Source organism: Chamaea fasciata, unplaced genomic scaffold (assembly GCF_029207755.1).
Source record: "Chamaea fasciata isolate MVZ Bird 193981 ecotype frontalis unplaced genomic scaffold, bChaFas1.0.hap1 SCAF_1, whole genome shotgun sequence".
Lineage (NCBI taxonomy): Eukaryota > Metazoa > Chordata > Aves > Passeriformes > Sylviidae > Chamaea > Chamaea fasciata.
This window is the reverse complement of record NW_027094086.1, coordinates 62,416,574-62,433,955: the sequence shown is the minus strand read 5'-3', so window position 1 is coordinate 62,433,955 and position 17,382 is coordinate 62,416,574. Positions and strand designations below refer to the sequence as shown.

Sequence of the window (17,382 nt, the reverse complement as noted above, 5' to 3'; positions counted from 1 at the left end):
TCAAGCAATCATTAATAAAATACTTGTACAAACTTAGTGCAGAAACAGGAAAACTAAGCTAATCTCTGTGATGCTCAATAAGCTGATTTCCCATTTGCAAACTTGAATCAGTTCTCTTAGCAGATGACATTTTATTCAAGGAAGGTTATCCTGTTAACTGAAGGCACTCTTATTTCCTTTTCTTTTTCCCCTCTGTTGTATAATACTCCATGAACGCAGTGTGTAGAAATTAAACTCCAAATAGCCACTGCCTTTCCCTTCCCCCCTTTTTGGCAGGAGAGGGACAAAGGCAGAGACCGTGGGTTGAGATAACAATTTACTGAAAGCAAACAGCAGTGGACTAAGAAATGCCTGATGTCAGCAGCAATATCAATAACAAAAGTATACAAGAGGAGGAAGTGCTTTGCACACAAAAAGGTGTTCACCACCTCTACATAGCTCTGCATGGCTGCTGGGACAAAGACTGGATGGCAGCCACTCCCACACCCAGTGCCAATTGGTTCCCCCAGACAAAGGATGGCAGGTGCTCCCCACAGTGCTCTCCTTATCCCTGAGCTGGGAACAGAAGAACAATGGACAACCCCTAAAAGCTAGATTGTCCATGTCAGAGCCACACTGCTACTTCAGATGCTGGACTCAATTCCGCACAGCTACGGGTGGCTCTGGTGTCACCACTTTTGACTGCTCCATCCTGGTCCACTTGGCTCCTTGCAGCTTGGGTCAGACTCAGCTGAGGTCTACAATTTGGATCTACCATAACTTTGCAAAGGATTTCTGTTACTGGGTCACTTTAGCTGATACAGTTCATTTAGATAAATGTGACTCCTTAATAGACTGTCTTGGTTTAGATAGACAGGTATCTGCCAGGGAGGGTTGGAGTCTCCCTTAAAATGTAATCCCCTCCCCCCCCTTTTCCAAATTATCATAAATTTGCAATTAAAAGGCAGTTAGGCAAAGATTTTGGGAATAGGTATAGTGGTTCTTTACTAGGGATATAAAAATACAGATGTTGTAGTACAGAAGAATAAGCAAACAAATAAACAAACAAGAAATCCTAGAAAAACCCTGACAGAGTCAGGAATACAACCTGACACCCTGTTGGTCAGGGTGTTGGAAGCAGTCCAAAGTAAGCCCTCCTGGAGTGGCAGATGTGGTTCTGTTGGAGTAGAGATGGTCTCGTTGAAGAAAAAAGGGTCTAGTAATGGTGAGATGGGTCCGGTCTTCCTCCAGGGATCCGGTGGAAAAACTGGATACCTAGTGGGACTGTGGCTCCTTTTTATCTAGGTTAAGATGGTTTGGCTCCTCTTCCCTGTGTGGAGCAGCTTACAATAGTGCAGTGTAATGTGTAATGTCATTGATGAGCTCTTAATGGTCCATTAGTAGAAGACATTCCCATGGAAGTGGTGAAACAGTGAAGAGAGATAAGTAGCACTCCACCATCTGATAAGTGACACTGATCCATTTGGGCAAAGACAAGCAATTCTGCTCCACCCAGATGGAATAGAACAACATGCTCTTTACAAAACCCATGACACAGACCTACTGCCTTAGATGAGGGCAACTGTTTACCCAGGGATAATTCTGCTCTTTTATTTTCCCCAGACTTCCGTACCCTACTACAGTGACAAAAATTAAACATAAATAATTCCTAGAGATAGTAAAACAACTGAACAGAAGAAGATTACTTGCCATTTCTGGTGGCTTCTTTTCTCTCTGCAGTACATGGGACAGCAGTCTGGCTTCATTCAGCCTTCCAGTTTCCAGCTTCTGGACTCATATATGGGATTTATACATGGGATATAAAGTGTTGTTTCCTTTTCTAATTTTGTTTCTCTTTCTAAAAATATCCCTCCTTTCTTGCATAACTCTTGTTCTTTCCCATTGATTTTATTAGTGCTGCACCCCATTTTCATAAATTAATAGTAGAGCTTATCATCTTATCATTCATGCTTCTGTGCTGACTTTAAGTTGAGTGCACTATTACTTCCTTAGGCAGAAGCACTTGAAAGCACTTCAGATGGATGTTTCTCATTTAATCTACCACACCTCCTTTAAACTTAATACAGGATTATGAAGTTACCTTTTACTCCCCTTCTGCAAAACTGTACCTTTCAACATTTTTGTTTTAACTTCCTTTTTCTTTCATCTTGCTGTCTAGTGCTGATGACAAAATTTCCATGAAAATGTGTGGATTTTCGACTAAATTAACGTTTTCCAAAAGTATCATCATTCTTGGGAACATTTAATTCATCAACAAGTATACCTGACCCCAAACTTCCATAAAAAATTCTTCTGTATATTTTTCAGTTTTTCAGCAGTTCACCAAAGTCTATCCAATACCCTGGTCTATTTGATTCTCACTTTCTACTATAGTTAATACTTTATAGTTCTTGCTTGAATGGTAAATATTGTCTTATTTTCGATTTCAAAATTTTATACCGTTTCATTTCAGAAATTCCCATCTGAGTCATAGCTCATGTTTCCCTACATACACGCATTTTAAGTTCAGATCCATTTGCTCACAAATTGGAGTCAGATATTCTAAAGAGAGATTTCTCAGAGATAATCTAGGAAGTGGCTGCAGGTTTTTCTGACAGTATTCAAACATATATATATATATATATAGAGAGAGAGAGAGAGAATATATATGAGCTTTTTTTTTTTTTCTCTAGAACTGCATACACAAATGCACAGAGCCTGTTTATGTATGCACACACACAAACACCACACACACAGTTATGATGTATCACGTGGTAGCTGTCCACTGTGTCTTCTGCTTTATAGCAACTTGAAAAAAACTGCCTTTTTTTTTTTTTTCCTTTCATTCATCCTTTTTTGAAGTTTGTGTTTTGGCCATCACCTTTTTGCAGTTCAGTAAAATAATTTTCTGTGAAAGAATGACACCATACACCCCACAGGTATTTATTGCCGAGTTATAATCCTGAATATAACTGTTTATCTCTCACTCCTCCTGAACATGGCAAGGCAAGTATAAACACCTATAAAAAATTTTAGAGCAGTGCATGGATATGTATGCACTGAAAATGCAATAATATGAAAAATAGAACTTTTGTATTTTTCAAAGTATTGTATGAACAATATGATTGCCATTCATCCAGACTTTTGCTAAATAACAGAAAATTATCAAAATAAATTTTTGTAGCAAAAAGCAGGATGGCCTTCAATCCTTTAGAATGAAGTTAAGAAACTATGAAAAGCCTTTCAATATGCAAGTTTCGAATCAGCCATGAATAAACAACTTTAGCACTAAAATACAGGAGGAATAATGCTCAGTTAAAAACAGCTGCACTATCTTAATGTACATGTGGGTGGACTGTACTGTGATCTTACTAGCTTTATCACATTAAATAAAGGGGGTTTTGTGAGTATTTTTCCTTATATTTCCGTTTAGCTGTGCTATCTCACATACTTTTTGCAAAATTTCTGCTCATTTCTTAAGATGATCATTTTATTACCATTTTTTTAAGATATAATGAGGGGTTTTTTTCATTTTTCATACTTGTCCCTCTCAAAGGAGAAAATTGAGTGCTGCTGATTTTTGGGTTGAGTTCATTGAATGTCCCAAACTCTTATAGAGGTGATTTTATAAAAAGTTAAATATTTTTAATGACTTAACTTTTCCAGGCTATTTCTCCATCTCTTACGAGAGTCTTAATAATTTTCAAAGTGATGCAGAATGAGACTAACCATGATATATGTGATGCTTGAAAGAAAGACCTCTGAATATATCCTACAATCCAAGAATTGTTTGAGCAATAAATTTACCCATTTTTTATTTTAAGAAAACGTTTATTTTAAAATAAAATGAAGGGGATTTTTTTTTTTTTTTTTTTTTTTTTTTTTTTTTGTGATTTGGTGTCATTAGCTTTACACTTAAAGCTGGGTTCATCTTATCTCACCTCCCATGGCTGAGAAATCTGTTATGAGACTTCATCTTTCTGTTAGCAATGAAGAGAGGTAGTGTTTTGCTTCATTGTTTCCAAGGAAATTTGAGCAATTAGGATACAAATTTAGGTCCTTTAATTCACTAAAATATCACAAGGGATGATTTTGATTTGTCTTGCTTTTATCACGGATCTTCACCCTAAAGCCAGCTCACACATATAGAGATGCTTCTCATTGCTATGGACCTTTGTACTATTGATCCGAAAAATTAGCCATTAAATCTATGAACCTCAGCTAGGTGAACCTTGCTGATATTTCTTGCCACTACTGTTACTTCAGCGTTGCTCTTTGCTTCTTTTTCTTAAGATCAATCCAATTATGTTTGATCCAAACCCATAATAACTTGAAAAGCAAGTTCTTTGCAGTCAGCAGGCTGCAAGCAGCAGGGCTGCTGAGGCGTATTCCTCTTCATGTTGGACTTCTAATGTCAAATTTTCTCTCTTTTTGAGTCAGTGGTACAGGTCCTTATTTCCACCCTCATTGTGCAGTGAGTGCATGATATTCAGCACTGCCAGGCTAAACAGAAAAGCTGACTAGGTCTACCTGGCAGATATTCATTCTTCTTTCCTTATGGAAATGGTTTTGGAAAATCAAGATGACAATATATCATAGCACCTCAAATTGCACTTTTTTCATAAAATCTAGTAAATTATCAGTTGCTATATTAAAACTGTTTTACCTCAGAATTACATGACAATTACATTTTTCATTATCTCCTGACCAGCGAGGAGAAAGTATCTTCTATTTTGAATGGTATACTGTAAACTTTCCAGGTTATGCACACTTTAAGTTGTCTAGATTTCTTTTAATTAGGAAAATAAACCACATTCAGGTCATTATAACAATGCAATATATTCTTTGTGAGTCTAAAATCAGAAAGAGAATAAGTCCTTTCTCTGATAGGCTAAACCTAGATTTTTATAAACTTGAAGAAAAGACTTGAACTGGTTTTTTTTGATTAAATGTTTACTCTGAATTTCAGAAAAGGTTATCTAACCTAAATATACTGAATGCTTGAATAAAAAAGCATAAAAATAAAGCTATGGTTGATATATAGTTTTGAATTCACCTACGTTTTCTGACTCTCTACTGATTTTGAAAGACTTTAAATAACTGTATCAGGGAGGTTATTTTGTGTCAGTCAAACCAATCCGCATTAAAACTTTAAGAAACCCCTCAACCAAAAATCCTGGCTGAAAAAATGCTTGAGAAGCACTTTCCTAGAAGCCTAAAAAGAGCTGGAGGGAATGACCAGAAGTATCTTTGGAGTAGGAGTGTCTTCAGAAAGTGACTGTGCAGGCATTCTCTTCAAAACACTCCCTGAAAAACATTCACAAAAATATGCCACCTTTAACTTGAGCAGAAGAATTCAACAAAGTTTTCTGTTTGGTTTTGTATGTTTTAAAAGGTTTCCTCTTTCTTTTGTAGTAAGTGTTCTCTAACCATGAACAAATTCCAGTGTTTTAGCCACTGAATCCTCTTTTATAACACAAACCACAGGGGGACTGCTTCAGTGCAGAAAGCTGAAACCCAAGTAAACTTCTCAGTTTCAGCCTTGGCTAACATAATGATTTTCTTGTTTTCTGTTACCTGAAGCTGTTTTGTTACATGAAGATAGGAAGAAGTATACTAGAGATTTACCCAGTAATTTAACATAACAAGAGTTTGAGAAAATAATATTCTCTTGGAGGTATTCTCAATTTATATGAATAGAAATTGATGGGGAATTCATCATAGAGATTTACTCCCTTAGGCCTTATTGCTTTGTGCAATGTATAAGATGCATGATTTTAAACAGGGGATTTTACGTCACTGACTTTTAAGTTTTCCTAGTTTAATTTTAGAGAAGGTGGTTTATAGAGGTAAAATATTTCAAAATTCTCTTTAAAAGTAAATGGTGCCGATAGGATGTTCAAGCTGTATGATGATGAAACTTCTCTACATGACAGCAATGCACAGATTGTGTCTTGTTGCACTGAGAAAAGCGAAGTTTTTTTACTCACTGCTAAATGACTTATGGTGACTTTCATTTTTTTGTTCTTTGATTTTTTTTTTCCAGCTTTCATTTGCAGCAACAACTCCAGAGTTGGCTGATAAGAAAAAATATCCTTATTTCTTCCGGACAGTGCCATCTGATAATGCGGTGAATCCAGCAATTTTGAAGTTACTCAAACATTATCACTGGAAGAGAGTAGGAACCTTAACCCAGGATGTACAAAGGTTCTCTGAGGTAAGATTTTCATAATTTCTAGTACACACAGAGAGATACTAATATCAGACTTCTAAGGAGTTAGTTCCTTTAATAATCGCAATTCAGGTAAAAGAAGCAATCCGACTGTTTCAGTCCTGTTTGGCTTTCTCATAGTAGGTCATATTTGCTGTACTGAGTAAGCTTAATTCTCTTCTGGGGTTTATTTGAGTGTCTGTAATGAAAGCTACCCATGCTTTCACATGTCTTTTTTTTACTCACGAGATCATTGTACCCCAGTGCAAAAGGTTCCTTTATACTCTTTGATTTGCAAAAGCACATGTTTTTGAGGGAGGCTTGTATTCTGGCTCTGGTTTACTTAAAAGAGAGATAAATCCAATTTCATCATGTTCCTTTTGTGTTCTGATTTATTACGAGCATCAGTCTGAACACTGAGGAACAAAATCTGGTAAGTCTATGGCTGAAAACATAGGAAGAGGTTACTGAGACAAAAATTCTGAAGCCCCCAGAACTGATAAGATCACATACCATGCACCCCACAGATCTTTCAAGTTTCACCTTGAGCAACATTTTGGTCACAGTAATTGCAATAAAGTACAGACTAAGTGCCATTAAGCATGATTTTAACAATTGAGTAAAAGAAAATATTATATGTAATGAATCAGAGCAAGACGAGGAAAAGAGTTGGCCTATTAACTGTCAGAGAGGTAAAACTAACAGACATGCCTGGTTGTTTGGTTGGTGGGAATTTTTTTCTTCCTCAGCATTGATTTTAAAAAAGGCTGACTATGCTCTTAAGACTAGCATAATTAAAACTAGGGAAGAGGGATAAGAACAGGTTAGAGTCATCTTAGATGAGTCAGATATTTTCAAATTGTCTGGCACAATTAATTCACTATGAAATAGTTAAGAAATCTTAGACTCTTCCCTTATGAGCTTCAAGAATTAAAGGATAAAAAGTAAATGAAATGTAGCAGGAGGGAAGAAACCTTTGTGCCTGTCTTTCCAGAAAACACACAAAGGCCCTGGGAATTATAGGCCAGTGAGGTTAAATTTGATTCCTGGAAAGACACTTGAGCAAATAATCAGTTTGGAATCACACAGGACATAAAAAGATGCTTAATAATGGGGAAAATGGATTTTTCAAGAGTAAACCATGTAAAGCAATCTGATTTCCCTCCAGGACAGGGTAACAGGTTTCAAGAAGGTGTGATAGGTGATGTGTGATATTTCATGACTTAGAAAATGTTAAAATTGGTCCTAAAGAAAAGAAGGGAAACTTAATCTTGGTGAAGATACTGTAAGAGATGTCTACTCTCTAAACCAATGTGCAACAAAAGTTAATTGACGTCAGTTGAATATTTGTGTTTAAAACAAAGACTTAATCAAAAAGTCACCAAAAAGTATGATATGCTTTACCCTTCTCTGTCTTGGAAATAATTTCAGTGAGTAGCTATCAGTGATATACTGTCAAACAAGAAGGATGAGATTCTGTCAAGTGGTATTCTCTAGAAAGAGATAAGGTTTTTTCTAGATAGTATGACAGACAAAATGTTTATAAAATTGCGACAGACAAAATGTTTATAAAATTGCAGTTGATACCTACTTGGAAAAAGCTGCAAGTACTTTGCTGATGGCAGGATTGAGTTTCAGAATGATATTGATACTGACTTAACTCCAGCCAGCAGCCAAGCACCACACAGCCACTTGGTCATTCCCCTGCAAGCAAGTTTGGGGACAGAATCTGAAGGGCAAAAACCAGAAAACTCAGGGATTGAGATAAAGACAGACTCATAGGGAAAGCAAAAGCTGTGTGCACAGGCAAAGCAAAACAAGGAATTGGTTAATTGCTTCCCATGGGCAGGCGGGTGTTCAGCCATGTCCAGGAGAGCAGGGCTCCATCACACATAGCAGTTACTTAGGAAGATAAACACCATCACTCTAAATGTCCCCCTTCCTCCTCCTTCCCCCACTTTATATACTGAGTTTGTCATATGGTCTGGAATATCCCTCTGGTCAGTTTGGATCAGCTGTCCCATCTGTGTCTCCTCCAGTCCACCATACAACCCCAGCCCTTTGCCAGCGATGCAGTATGGAAAGCAGAAAGGCCTTGACTCTATGCAAGCCCTACTCAGGAATAACAAAAACATCTCTGTATTATCAACCCTGTGTTTGCACAAATCCAAAACACATACTGGACACTGTGAAGAAAACTAACTACCCCAGCCAAAACTAGCACATTGATAAAGGTTTTACTAAAAACAATATTTAACTGAAAAAGTGCAAAATGGTTTATGTAGGCAGCAGATCTCCAGAGAAAGATAAGGCAAGAACTACAATGAACCACAAACTGAGTAACAGGCAAAACGTTTAGACTCCTTGATTTACAGTAAAAAGTAGAAAGGAAGCAAAGAGCTCTTGTTGCACTACCCTGAGGTAATGCAATATTGACACTTAAGACACACAGAGTATACTACAACTACTTGGTGTTCATTAGGCAGAAGTTGGAACATCAGGTCCAATATCATCTTCAAGAAGGAAGTAAATCAGAGAAGTCTGTAAAAGACATTGGGTCACCTAGAAACATATAGTGAGAAAGATTAGAAGTGAAAAACGTCAAATAGAGTAGATTGTTGAACTTTTTGTGTGTAGGGTTTTTTAGGATAAAACTAAACAAATGCAACACAGGGATTCTTGGTCTTCCTTTGGGACAGCTGGAGGGACTTCCTGTCTGTCAGGGTCACTTAAGAAGTTCTAAAACTGCACCTTTCAAGGGTTTGCAAGAGTGCTGCACTTGAGTTCAAAGTCTCTCCATTCCTCTTGAAAGGTAAGCAACAACCTTCTGTGTCTGCAAACTCAATTCATTGTGATTCATTGCAGCATTCAAGTAGTGCAAGATTCAATTAAAGCTTCCTTGAATTGCAGTGATTTTTATACAGCATGTTGAGTCCTGTGTCTTCAAAATGATTAGAGCTCAATTTTTCCTTTTTCAATTCCATGTAGAGTTTCTCCTTTCCCCATGCAGACAGTGAAAGCACAGGAAAAAATGCAGGAACTCATTAAATTGCTGTCTGGAAGCAGTGAGGAATGGGAGTCATCAGCAGTAGAGCAGGAGAGCATGTGAAGGCTGGGCAGAGCCCAGTCCTGCTGCAAGAGAGGAGGGCTGACCCAGGGACTGAGGCCAGGATCAGCAACATGTGCAGATCATCAGGCAAGTAAGTCCATGGCAATGAAGCAGGTCCAAGGCCAAGCTGGCAAATGGATCTGCAAGTCAGGGTTAGGTCTAGTGACTGCTGAAGAGGTCTATGGCAGAGACTGAAGACACAGGACTAAAGGCTGGATAGAGCTCCCAGAGGAAGGACCATCAAGACCTGTTAGTGACCCTCAGGTGCTGGTATAAGCCCATGCATCAACTCAAACTATAATTTTTCCCTCTAAAGGAACATCACTAAAAGGTATTCTTCTGACATTTTTTTGAAAGTGACAAAATAGTCGAATAGGATCTAAAACTTCTCTCTCTGTTGTAAAATGCCAGTGAGCTTTGGATGTGAATGGTCTTATCTATATTGAAAATGCATTATAAGCCATTAGATCAGAAGTAACTGAATGTCTTCTCTTAATCTCATTCAAAATAAAATAGGCAGAAACAAATTGATGGGATCTTTAGAGAAGCCTAACTCAGGTGGTTTTACTCTTAGCCGTGAGACAGAGCACTTCTCTCATTTTCCCCATAAAGACTGCATCAGTTTGGCAGATCTCTTTCTCTTTTTTTTAATCCAGAGGAGTTTGGATATCTATCTAAATTTCCTCCAGTTGTCTTTCCACCTAAACACATGGAGGGGGTAGATGCTTGTTCTTGCACAGGGACTTCATACCCATGTAGTATAGTCAACAGGAACCCTGAGTGCATCTCTTTACCTGCCATCTAACTTCAGGGTTTTTTGGGCTGATGACTTTTTTTCTTTAGTTTATCCTTAGATCACTGTCTCCTGTCCCTCTGCAATTTGTACTTTGATCTTACCTCCTGAATAATTAAAGCTCACCTAACTTGTCTACAGGTTAGCTGCCCCTTAAAGTCATCAAGCTGTCTTTTTGGCTTACTTTGCCTTGTAATGAGACAGTTGTCTCAATAGATTAGTTTACCAGTCTCGCTCCAGTTCATCTCTGAAGGCCAAGATCACAGAGGATCTCTTGCTTCTGTTTCAGTTGTTTCCTTTGGGAATCCTTTCCGCCGAGATTTTGGGTTATCACCCATTTCCTTTTACTTGGTGAAAAATCTTCTCTTTCTTATTAAAAAAATGTTGTATCTTCCTTATTCTCCAGGTCAGAAAGAGAGATAAAGAATAGATAGAAAGAATGGAGAACTTTTTGCTAATGTGCTTTCAGATCTTAAAGCACATGGGGAATATCTAATGTGGTTTGAGATTCCCTTTCTTGGCATCACTTGGATTCAACGTTTATCACTTTTCGAGTGACCTGTATTCTATAGCTGCCTATAGCTGAGCTCACTGTTAGCATCCTTTGTGAGTTCTTCAGGTGTTTTTGTACAAAGGATATTTATTTTTGTAAATATCCTTTCCATTGGGTTAATGTTTAAATTGTGTAAGTTGACTTGATATTAGAATAATGTACACACTTCATCAGTTCCGTTACTTAACTAGGACAAATTCATACCTACTGTGCTTCTGTGTCCTAGATTTTATGGATTGCTGCCCTGTTTTCATCCTCTGGGAGAAGATTCTGTTTCAAAAGTTAATTCTGGGGCAAAGATTTATAAATGAGGTTACAAAATATTGTCAGGATTTTCAGCTCAAAGTGTTTGATGTGGTATATAACTGTAGGGTAATTTAGGTTGGAAGAGATATTGGGAGGTCTCTCATCCAACCTGCTGCTCAAAGCCAGGCTAGCTTTAGTGTTTATCAACCCTGAAGAGTTAGGGCTCTTTGTCCTAGTTCCAGTCAGGAAGAGTTAGTTTTTCCAGTATGCAGGAGGGGACATCTCCAGGACCCAGAAGTTGTTCTATACCACCTCACCTCATTGCTGGAATCTGGGGGAAGGGAGTTTCTTCCAGGGAAAAGGGGTTCCTTCCAGCTCAGCATAGTGTGGTGGAGGGTGCAGTCAGGAATTGTTTCCATATGAATTTTTCAGATCTTTCTTGTACCCTCTATTGTTAGTTTGCTGCTGTTGCTACAGTTCCTTTTCTTATCTCATTGCTCTTTCCAGTAAATCATTCTCATCTAATCCCATGATCTTCACCTTTTGTGCCTCTGACTTGTCTTCTTTGTGCCACCACTGGGGAGGAAGAAGAGGGTGTGAGCAAGAGGCTCTTGGTTTCACTAGAAGCACTAAATTGGAGAATAACATTCCTAAACCACAACACTGTTGCACACACAGTTTTCAGGAAAGGCCTGCCTATGTCCTGTTTCTGATTCACAGATTTGCATTCAGTTGATTTAAACTTATGCAGTGGTTTAGTGCCTCAAGTTTTACTGCTTCCTGGCAGTACCTGTTTGGGATTGTGTTTTGAATTAGGCAAACCAAGCAGTATTCCTGTGGTTTGTTCTTTGCTATATTTCATGCTTCAGTGGGAAGAGTCATGAGAAAACAAAGTTATACTTAACTATCAGTAAGTCAAAAGTTTTGGAAGCCACTGGTATTGAAGAGAATGTAAAGGCTACAGAATATGACTGGGCAAAAAAAAAAAGTAAAATCATGTACTGGTTTTCAGATAATGCTTCATTTGCTTATGAGTAATAATAGTTTACTTTGTTTCAGTGTTTTTATTTTATTTTTTGCATATTTTAAATTTTATTTTTCTTTTTATTAATAACACTTTTTTATAAAAAGGTGTATTTTATTAATAGCACCTTTTTATTCATTGTATGTTTCAAATTGGAAGTTGGCACTTGATTGCAATGGTACAGTAAGAGGGCTTCCTTGTTTTGTGATATAGGTTGGCTTCAGTTACTTCTTTTTGCAATCATCTCATGTTGAAATTCAGTGAAGCTTCATTTTAACTTTGCTTTTGGTAGCATATTAATGATATTTCTAGATTTAATAAAAATATACACATTTTCCTCCCACTGAATACCTTGTCTGGGATTGTTTTTAAAATAAGTTAAATTCTGCTCATCTAAAGTGAATCTTTGTTTTTCCCTACTTCTTAATAGTCATCTCTTTATATGATTTCTCTGCTTCTTTGTGGAAATATTGAGAACTCCTAATGTAATTTTATAAGTGTAGGTGGCATTTCAAAAAGGCAGAAGAAATGAGAAGTGTGTAGTATGATAATGAAATAGATTTACAATATCAAGATAAAATACCCTCTCTTTTGACTCTGTCACAGTCTTCATTGAGTTCAGTCGCCTCAAAATATGTTGGTGACAAAAACTTAAGAGAAACAAACCTTATAAGTGGACAAAAAGGCATTTTTTCTGGGGGACATGATGAACACTAAGAATTTCTTTAGATTATGTTGCATTTTGCACACTAACAATGCAACATTTGTGAAAATTGGCAGACCATCAGGGTCCATTTTACCTAACTTTAAAGAATTTAGTATCTCTAAATTCCTAGTCTCATCCCAGAAAATATAATACTGAAAAAAAAAAATGTTCCCAAGAAAAGCAGCTAACAATAGGTCTTCTCAACATAGTATATGTCTGTTGCTGTAGAAGAAGCGGGGTAGAAGTATTATTAATCTAGAATTTCATTTGTTGTAGCCTTGCTTTGTCACTGTGCAGTCTGCAAACTCACATGGTCAGTTCTGATAGGAATTCACTGGATAAGCAGAGGCAATGGGAGAGTTATTGTGGGGCTAAGAGGACTTAGGGGAAATAAATGAGATAGCTGTTGACCTTTCAAATTTCAGCCAGAAAACTAGCTTGAGACACCAGTTTTTGATGACTGTAGGTATATATTATGTAGACTTCAAAGTGTGATTATGCTTTTTGACTTCTTAGGTTTGGCTTCTGAGGATCAAAAAGAGGAGCAGAGCTTTCCACTCTCCATCACAGTTGCCAAGAGGTTTTATGGCAGCAAGAAAAACATTGCTTTTTTTCTCCATGAATGAACTTGGAAGCCTCAAATATACCAAATAACATAAATGTTTAATCTGGGAGCTCTGAATAGTACACAGCAATTTCATCCTAGAAGGAGTGCTATACCTTCAACTTAAACAGAAAAAAGAAAAGGCAGAAGATTAGAGAGACACAGAAGGCAGTAAAAGGAAAATATGGGAAAAAGCATGAAGAGAAGATGTTGAGAGCAGGAAAAGTGAGACATTATAAATGTAATAGTTTAACTATAAAACTCTTAAAACGATCTCTTCCTAATGCTTAGTTTATTCAAGGTGTCGTGTGGCCGAGATCTACCTTCATGTTTCCTAATTCACGATTCCTGGCTGATTTCTATAGCAAAATCTTAGGAACAATTTAATTCCAGTTTTCTTGACCTTTCAGAGAAGAATTAATTCCTCTATTCTGTTTTATAACTATGCTTTCCTATAATTCAAGTTGATAGATTAGGATTTTCACAGAAAAGCAGTCTCTGAAAGTGACTTTTTATAATTAAAGGGAAACTGAAGTACCAGATCTAGTATGATTCTTCTGGGTCCTGGTAAATATTTAGAAGCTGTGAGATTATGGCAAGGTCATAAGACTATGATATAGGAAATGGGAATAAATCAGAGAGATAGAACCTTTGACCAGGTTTCTCCCTTTTCATAGGAAATGGTCTGTGTACATTCAGCTGCAGAACAGGGGTTCATTTTAGGTGAGAACTGTAAATAGTAGTTAGAAGTGACTATGTACTGGCAGCCTTTTAGTGCCTTTGCAGATAAAGACTACACAACCTCCCTGGGCAACTTGTGCCAGTGGTTGGTGATCCTCACAGTTACAAAGCATTTCCCGATGTCCAGATAGTACTTCCTAGGTTTTGCTTTATGCCCTTTGACTCTGATCTTGTCACTGAGCACCACTGAAAAAAGTCTTTCTTCATCCTCTTCACCTTCATGGTGCTTCTCTGGTCTTTCTCCAGTGTGTCCATATCTCTTGTATTGAGAAGCCAAGAACTGGACCTGCCACTCCATATATGAGCTCAGCAGTGCTAAGCAGAGAAGGATCACCTCACCTGACATGCTGTGACAGGACTCTTTCATGCAGCCCAGAATACTGATACCTTCATTTGCCACAAGGGCCCATTGCTGGCTCATCTTCAACCTGGTGTCTACCAGGACCATTTCCACCAAGCTGCTTTCCACTGGGCAGATCCAGCATACATTGCTGCAGGTTGTTGTTCCTCCCCAGTCCAGGACTTTGCACTTCCTCTTGTTGAGCATGAAGTTCCTGTCAGCCCATGGCAGTATGACCCTATTTGATACCAGACACTCATCCCAGTTACATGTCATCAGCAACCTTGCTGAGGGTACCCTCTGACCCATCATCCAAATCCTTAATGGAGATGTTGAACAGGGCTGGAGCCACAACTGACCCCTGGGGTACACTGCTACCTTCCGGGCTCTGCGTAGACCTCATGCCATGGGGTGCAGCCATTTGGGCCAGTTTTCAATTTATCTCACTATTTGTCCAGCTCATACTCCATTAACTCTATGAGAATCTTAAGGGGCAATGTCAAAAGTCTTGCTGAAGTCTAGGTAGACAATATCTTTCATCACCTTCTCAAGGACTGATGTGAGGTTGACTGACCTGTAGTTCCCTGACATTTCCTTTCCTCCAGTCTTCAGGCACTTGTCCCAGTCACCACATTTGATTATTGATGCAATACAGTATCACCTGCATTGGTGTGCTGAGTAACTGTTTGCCCTCAAGATCTTAGTTGGCTCATTATCCATCCCTAGGAAGAGCTCCATATAGCCAGTTGTCCTGCCTCATAAAGGGCAACCTCACCTCCTCATTTTCGTCCCCTCCTTCCAAAGGAGTCTGTATCCCATTGGTTCACTCAAGTTACACGATCCATCCCATCTTATCTGTGAGCCTCATCAAATGGTAGCCCCACAGCAGCTGACTGATACGTAGTCACCATGTTTATTCTCCATGCTGCATGCATTAATGCATGGATACTGCAGAGGGCAACCCCACATGATGATTTCCCAAAACAATGGGAAGATTTCTCCATGATGGTGCCTTGTAGGTACATCCTTGCTTACATTTTGTAGGTGACCCTGCTTAGGCTGCTTAAGCTTTGTTTTGTTGATTTTTTTGATCCCTTTTGGTCGTGTCACTCCAGGCCCTTTGCTTATCAACCCTCCCTGGCCTTCACTGTCTCACAGCGCTTCTGGCAACTCACTCTCCTCTGTCATTCTTAGTTTAAAATGCCTCTTTACCAGGTCAGCCATTCTGCTGGCAATGATAACTTTTTCCCTCAGTGAGAAGGATCCCATCTCTCCCAAGCAAGTGTTGACCCTTAAACAGGGTTCCATAGTTTTAGAAATCAAAACTCTTTCCTCACAACCAGCTCCACAACCAGTTGTGGATATGTATTACCAGCTGCCTCCTTCCCACAGCCTTTCCCTTCACTGGCAGGAGTAAGGTTAACACCAAATGGGCCCCTATGCCCCTGGCTACTGCCCATAGAGCTTGAAGTCATTTTTGATACTCTCCAGGCAGTGCCCATATGGAAGAATAGCAGAGAGTAATGGTTAATGTCAGGAAAGTTTTGGCTTCCACTCAACATTATCCTGGATCCATGTACCCAGGAAGGAGCAAACCTCCCTAGATCGTAGGTCAGGTCCACAGATGAGTTCCTTTGTTCTCCACAGCAAGGAGCCACCCATTACTATTTCTTGTTATTTCTTCCTTGTGGTCTAGCATGATTTAAGATTAGGTTTAGGCAAGCCAGATACTTTGTTTGAAAGCACATTTCGGTCATCTTCAGGATTTTCTACACAGCTGGAGGGTAGTGAATCTGTCATATTTGTAGGCCTTTATGTGAATTAGGAGTTTTCCTTAGAGATCATTGACTTGGCATGGACAGCCTGAGTCTCCACTGCAGCTTGGGGTCCAGGGATATTGAAACTGTAGTGTCTCCAAGAAGTTAGTCAGTCTGTCTGTCTTTCTTTCATCTTTTCTGCTGTTGTGCAGCCTATGTGTCATTACCACACTTGAGACTGTTTATGCTGATTTGAACACAGTTGTGTGCCTCTCTCTCTCCCCCACCTCTCATTTCTTCTGTTTTTTGCACCCTTCTGCACAAGTTTTTGTGCTTGGCTGTTCCTGGGAGCTGTGCTCTGGGTTTGGCTCTTACAGAGGCCTCTCCTGAGCACCAGCTGAAAGGATTCTTGACCCTCAGTAATTAGAAGGTAGCTGCAAGAGGGCTCTAAGCACCCTGGGTCAAGGGCACCTGGTCATGTTCATTAGAATTTGCTAGAGCATTTTGAGGCCATGCTGGCATGGCTCTCCTCATCTCATCCTTGCCTGGCAGTAGCAAGCACCTTCGAGTTTCTCAGAGGATTCCTGAGTTTTCTCATTACCCTGGACCTTGTGCCCAGAAGATCACAAAGCAAAGACCATCAACTGCTGCACAGACTGCCATGCCTGTTTGGGACACACAAAAAGCAAAGTCTGTGTGGAGATAATAAAAAGAGAGGCAGAGGGCAGGAAAAATAAATCACAACATAGTTTTATTAAAGGAAAATTATGTCAGAGATGGTAAGCTAATTGATTTCTTAGAACTATTAGAGTGGATTTTAATGCTTGGCTGAATTTTACTTTGGTTGGTACAGTGCCCTGCAGGACCTGGCAGAACAGGGAAGATCGGATGAGTGCAGGGAGTTCTAAGCCAGTTCAGAAGCACAGCCAGAGGGAAGACTGCAGCAAACAGCAGTATTTTGAGGATAAAGAAGTTGATAATGACTTTTTCTTTTTAAAGGAATAGACCTGGGACCAATTTTTGAAATTGTATTAATACATTACTTTAGGGAGAACAACTTACAAACTTGTCAAAGTTGTAGATGACACAGGGAATAAAAAAATTCCCATTACAAAAAAGAAACAGATCATCACAAGGGTTGTTCTGTATGATCTTGTTAACAGGAATCAGGAAATGAAGTGTGGTAGGCTTTACATGTGGTAAGCTTTCTAGATACTCCAGGATTTTAATTAAACAGATTCCAGCTGTTGCAGAACCGTAAGACACTGGTGATGGTTTCAAATACTGTCTTTTAAACTATCTTCCTTTGGATCATTATA

The 17,382-nt window shown here is 38.7% G+C and overlaps 1 protein-coding gene across 1 annotated transcript in view; it reads left to right on the top strand.

The window, feature by feature from the left end:
- The window catches only part of GABBR2 (gamma-aminobutyric acid type B receptor subunit 2), a 458,172-nt gene that overhangs the window by 177,213 nt on the left and 263,577 nt on the right, over positions 1-17,382 (top strand). Inside the window, exon 3 of the mRNA XM_066184941.1 lies at positions 6,026-6,196. Coding sequence (XP_066041038.1) covers positions 6,026-6,196 — 171 coding nt within the window. The remainder of the gene's footprint in view (positions 1-6,025; positions 6,197-17,382) is intronic.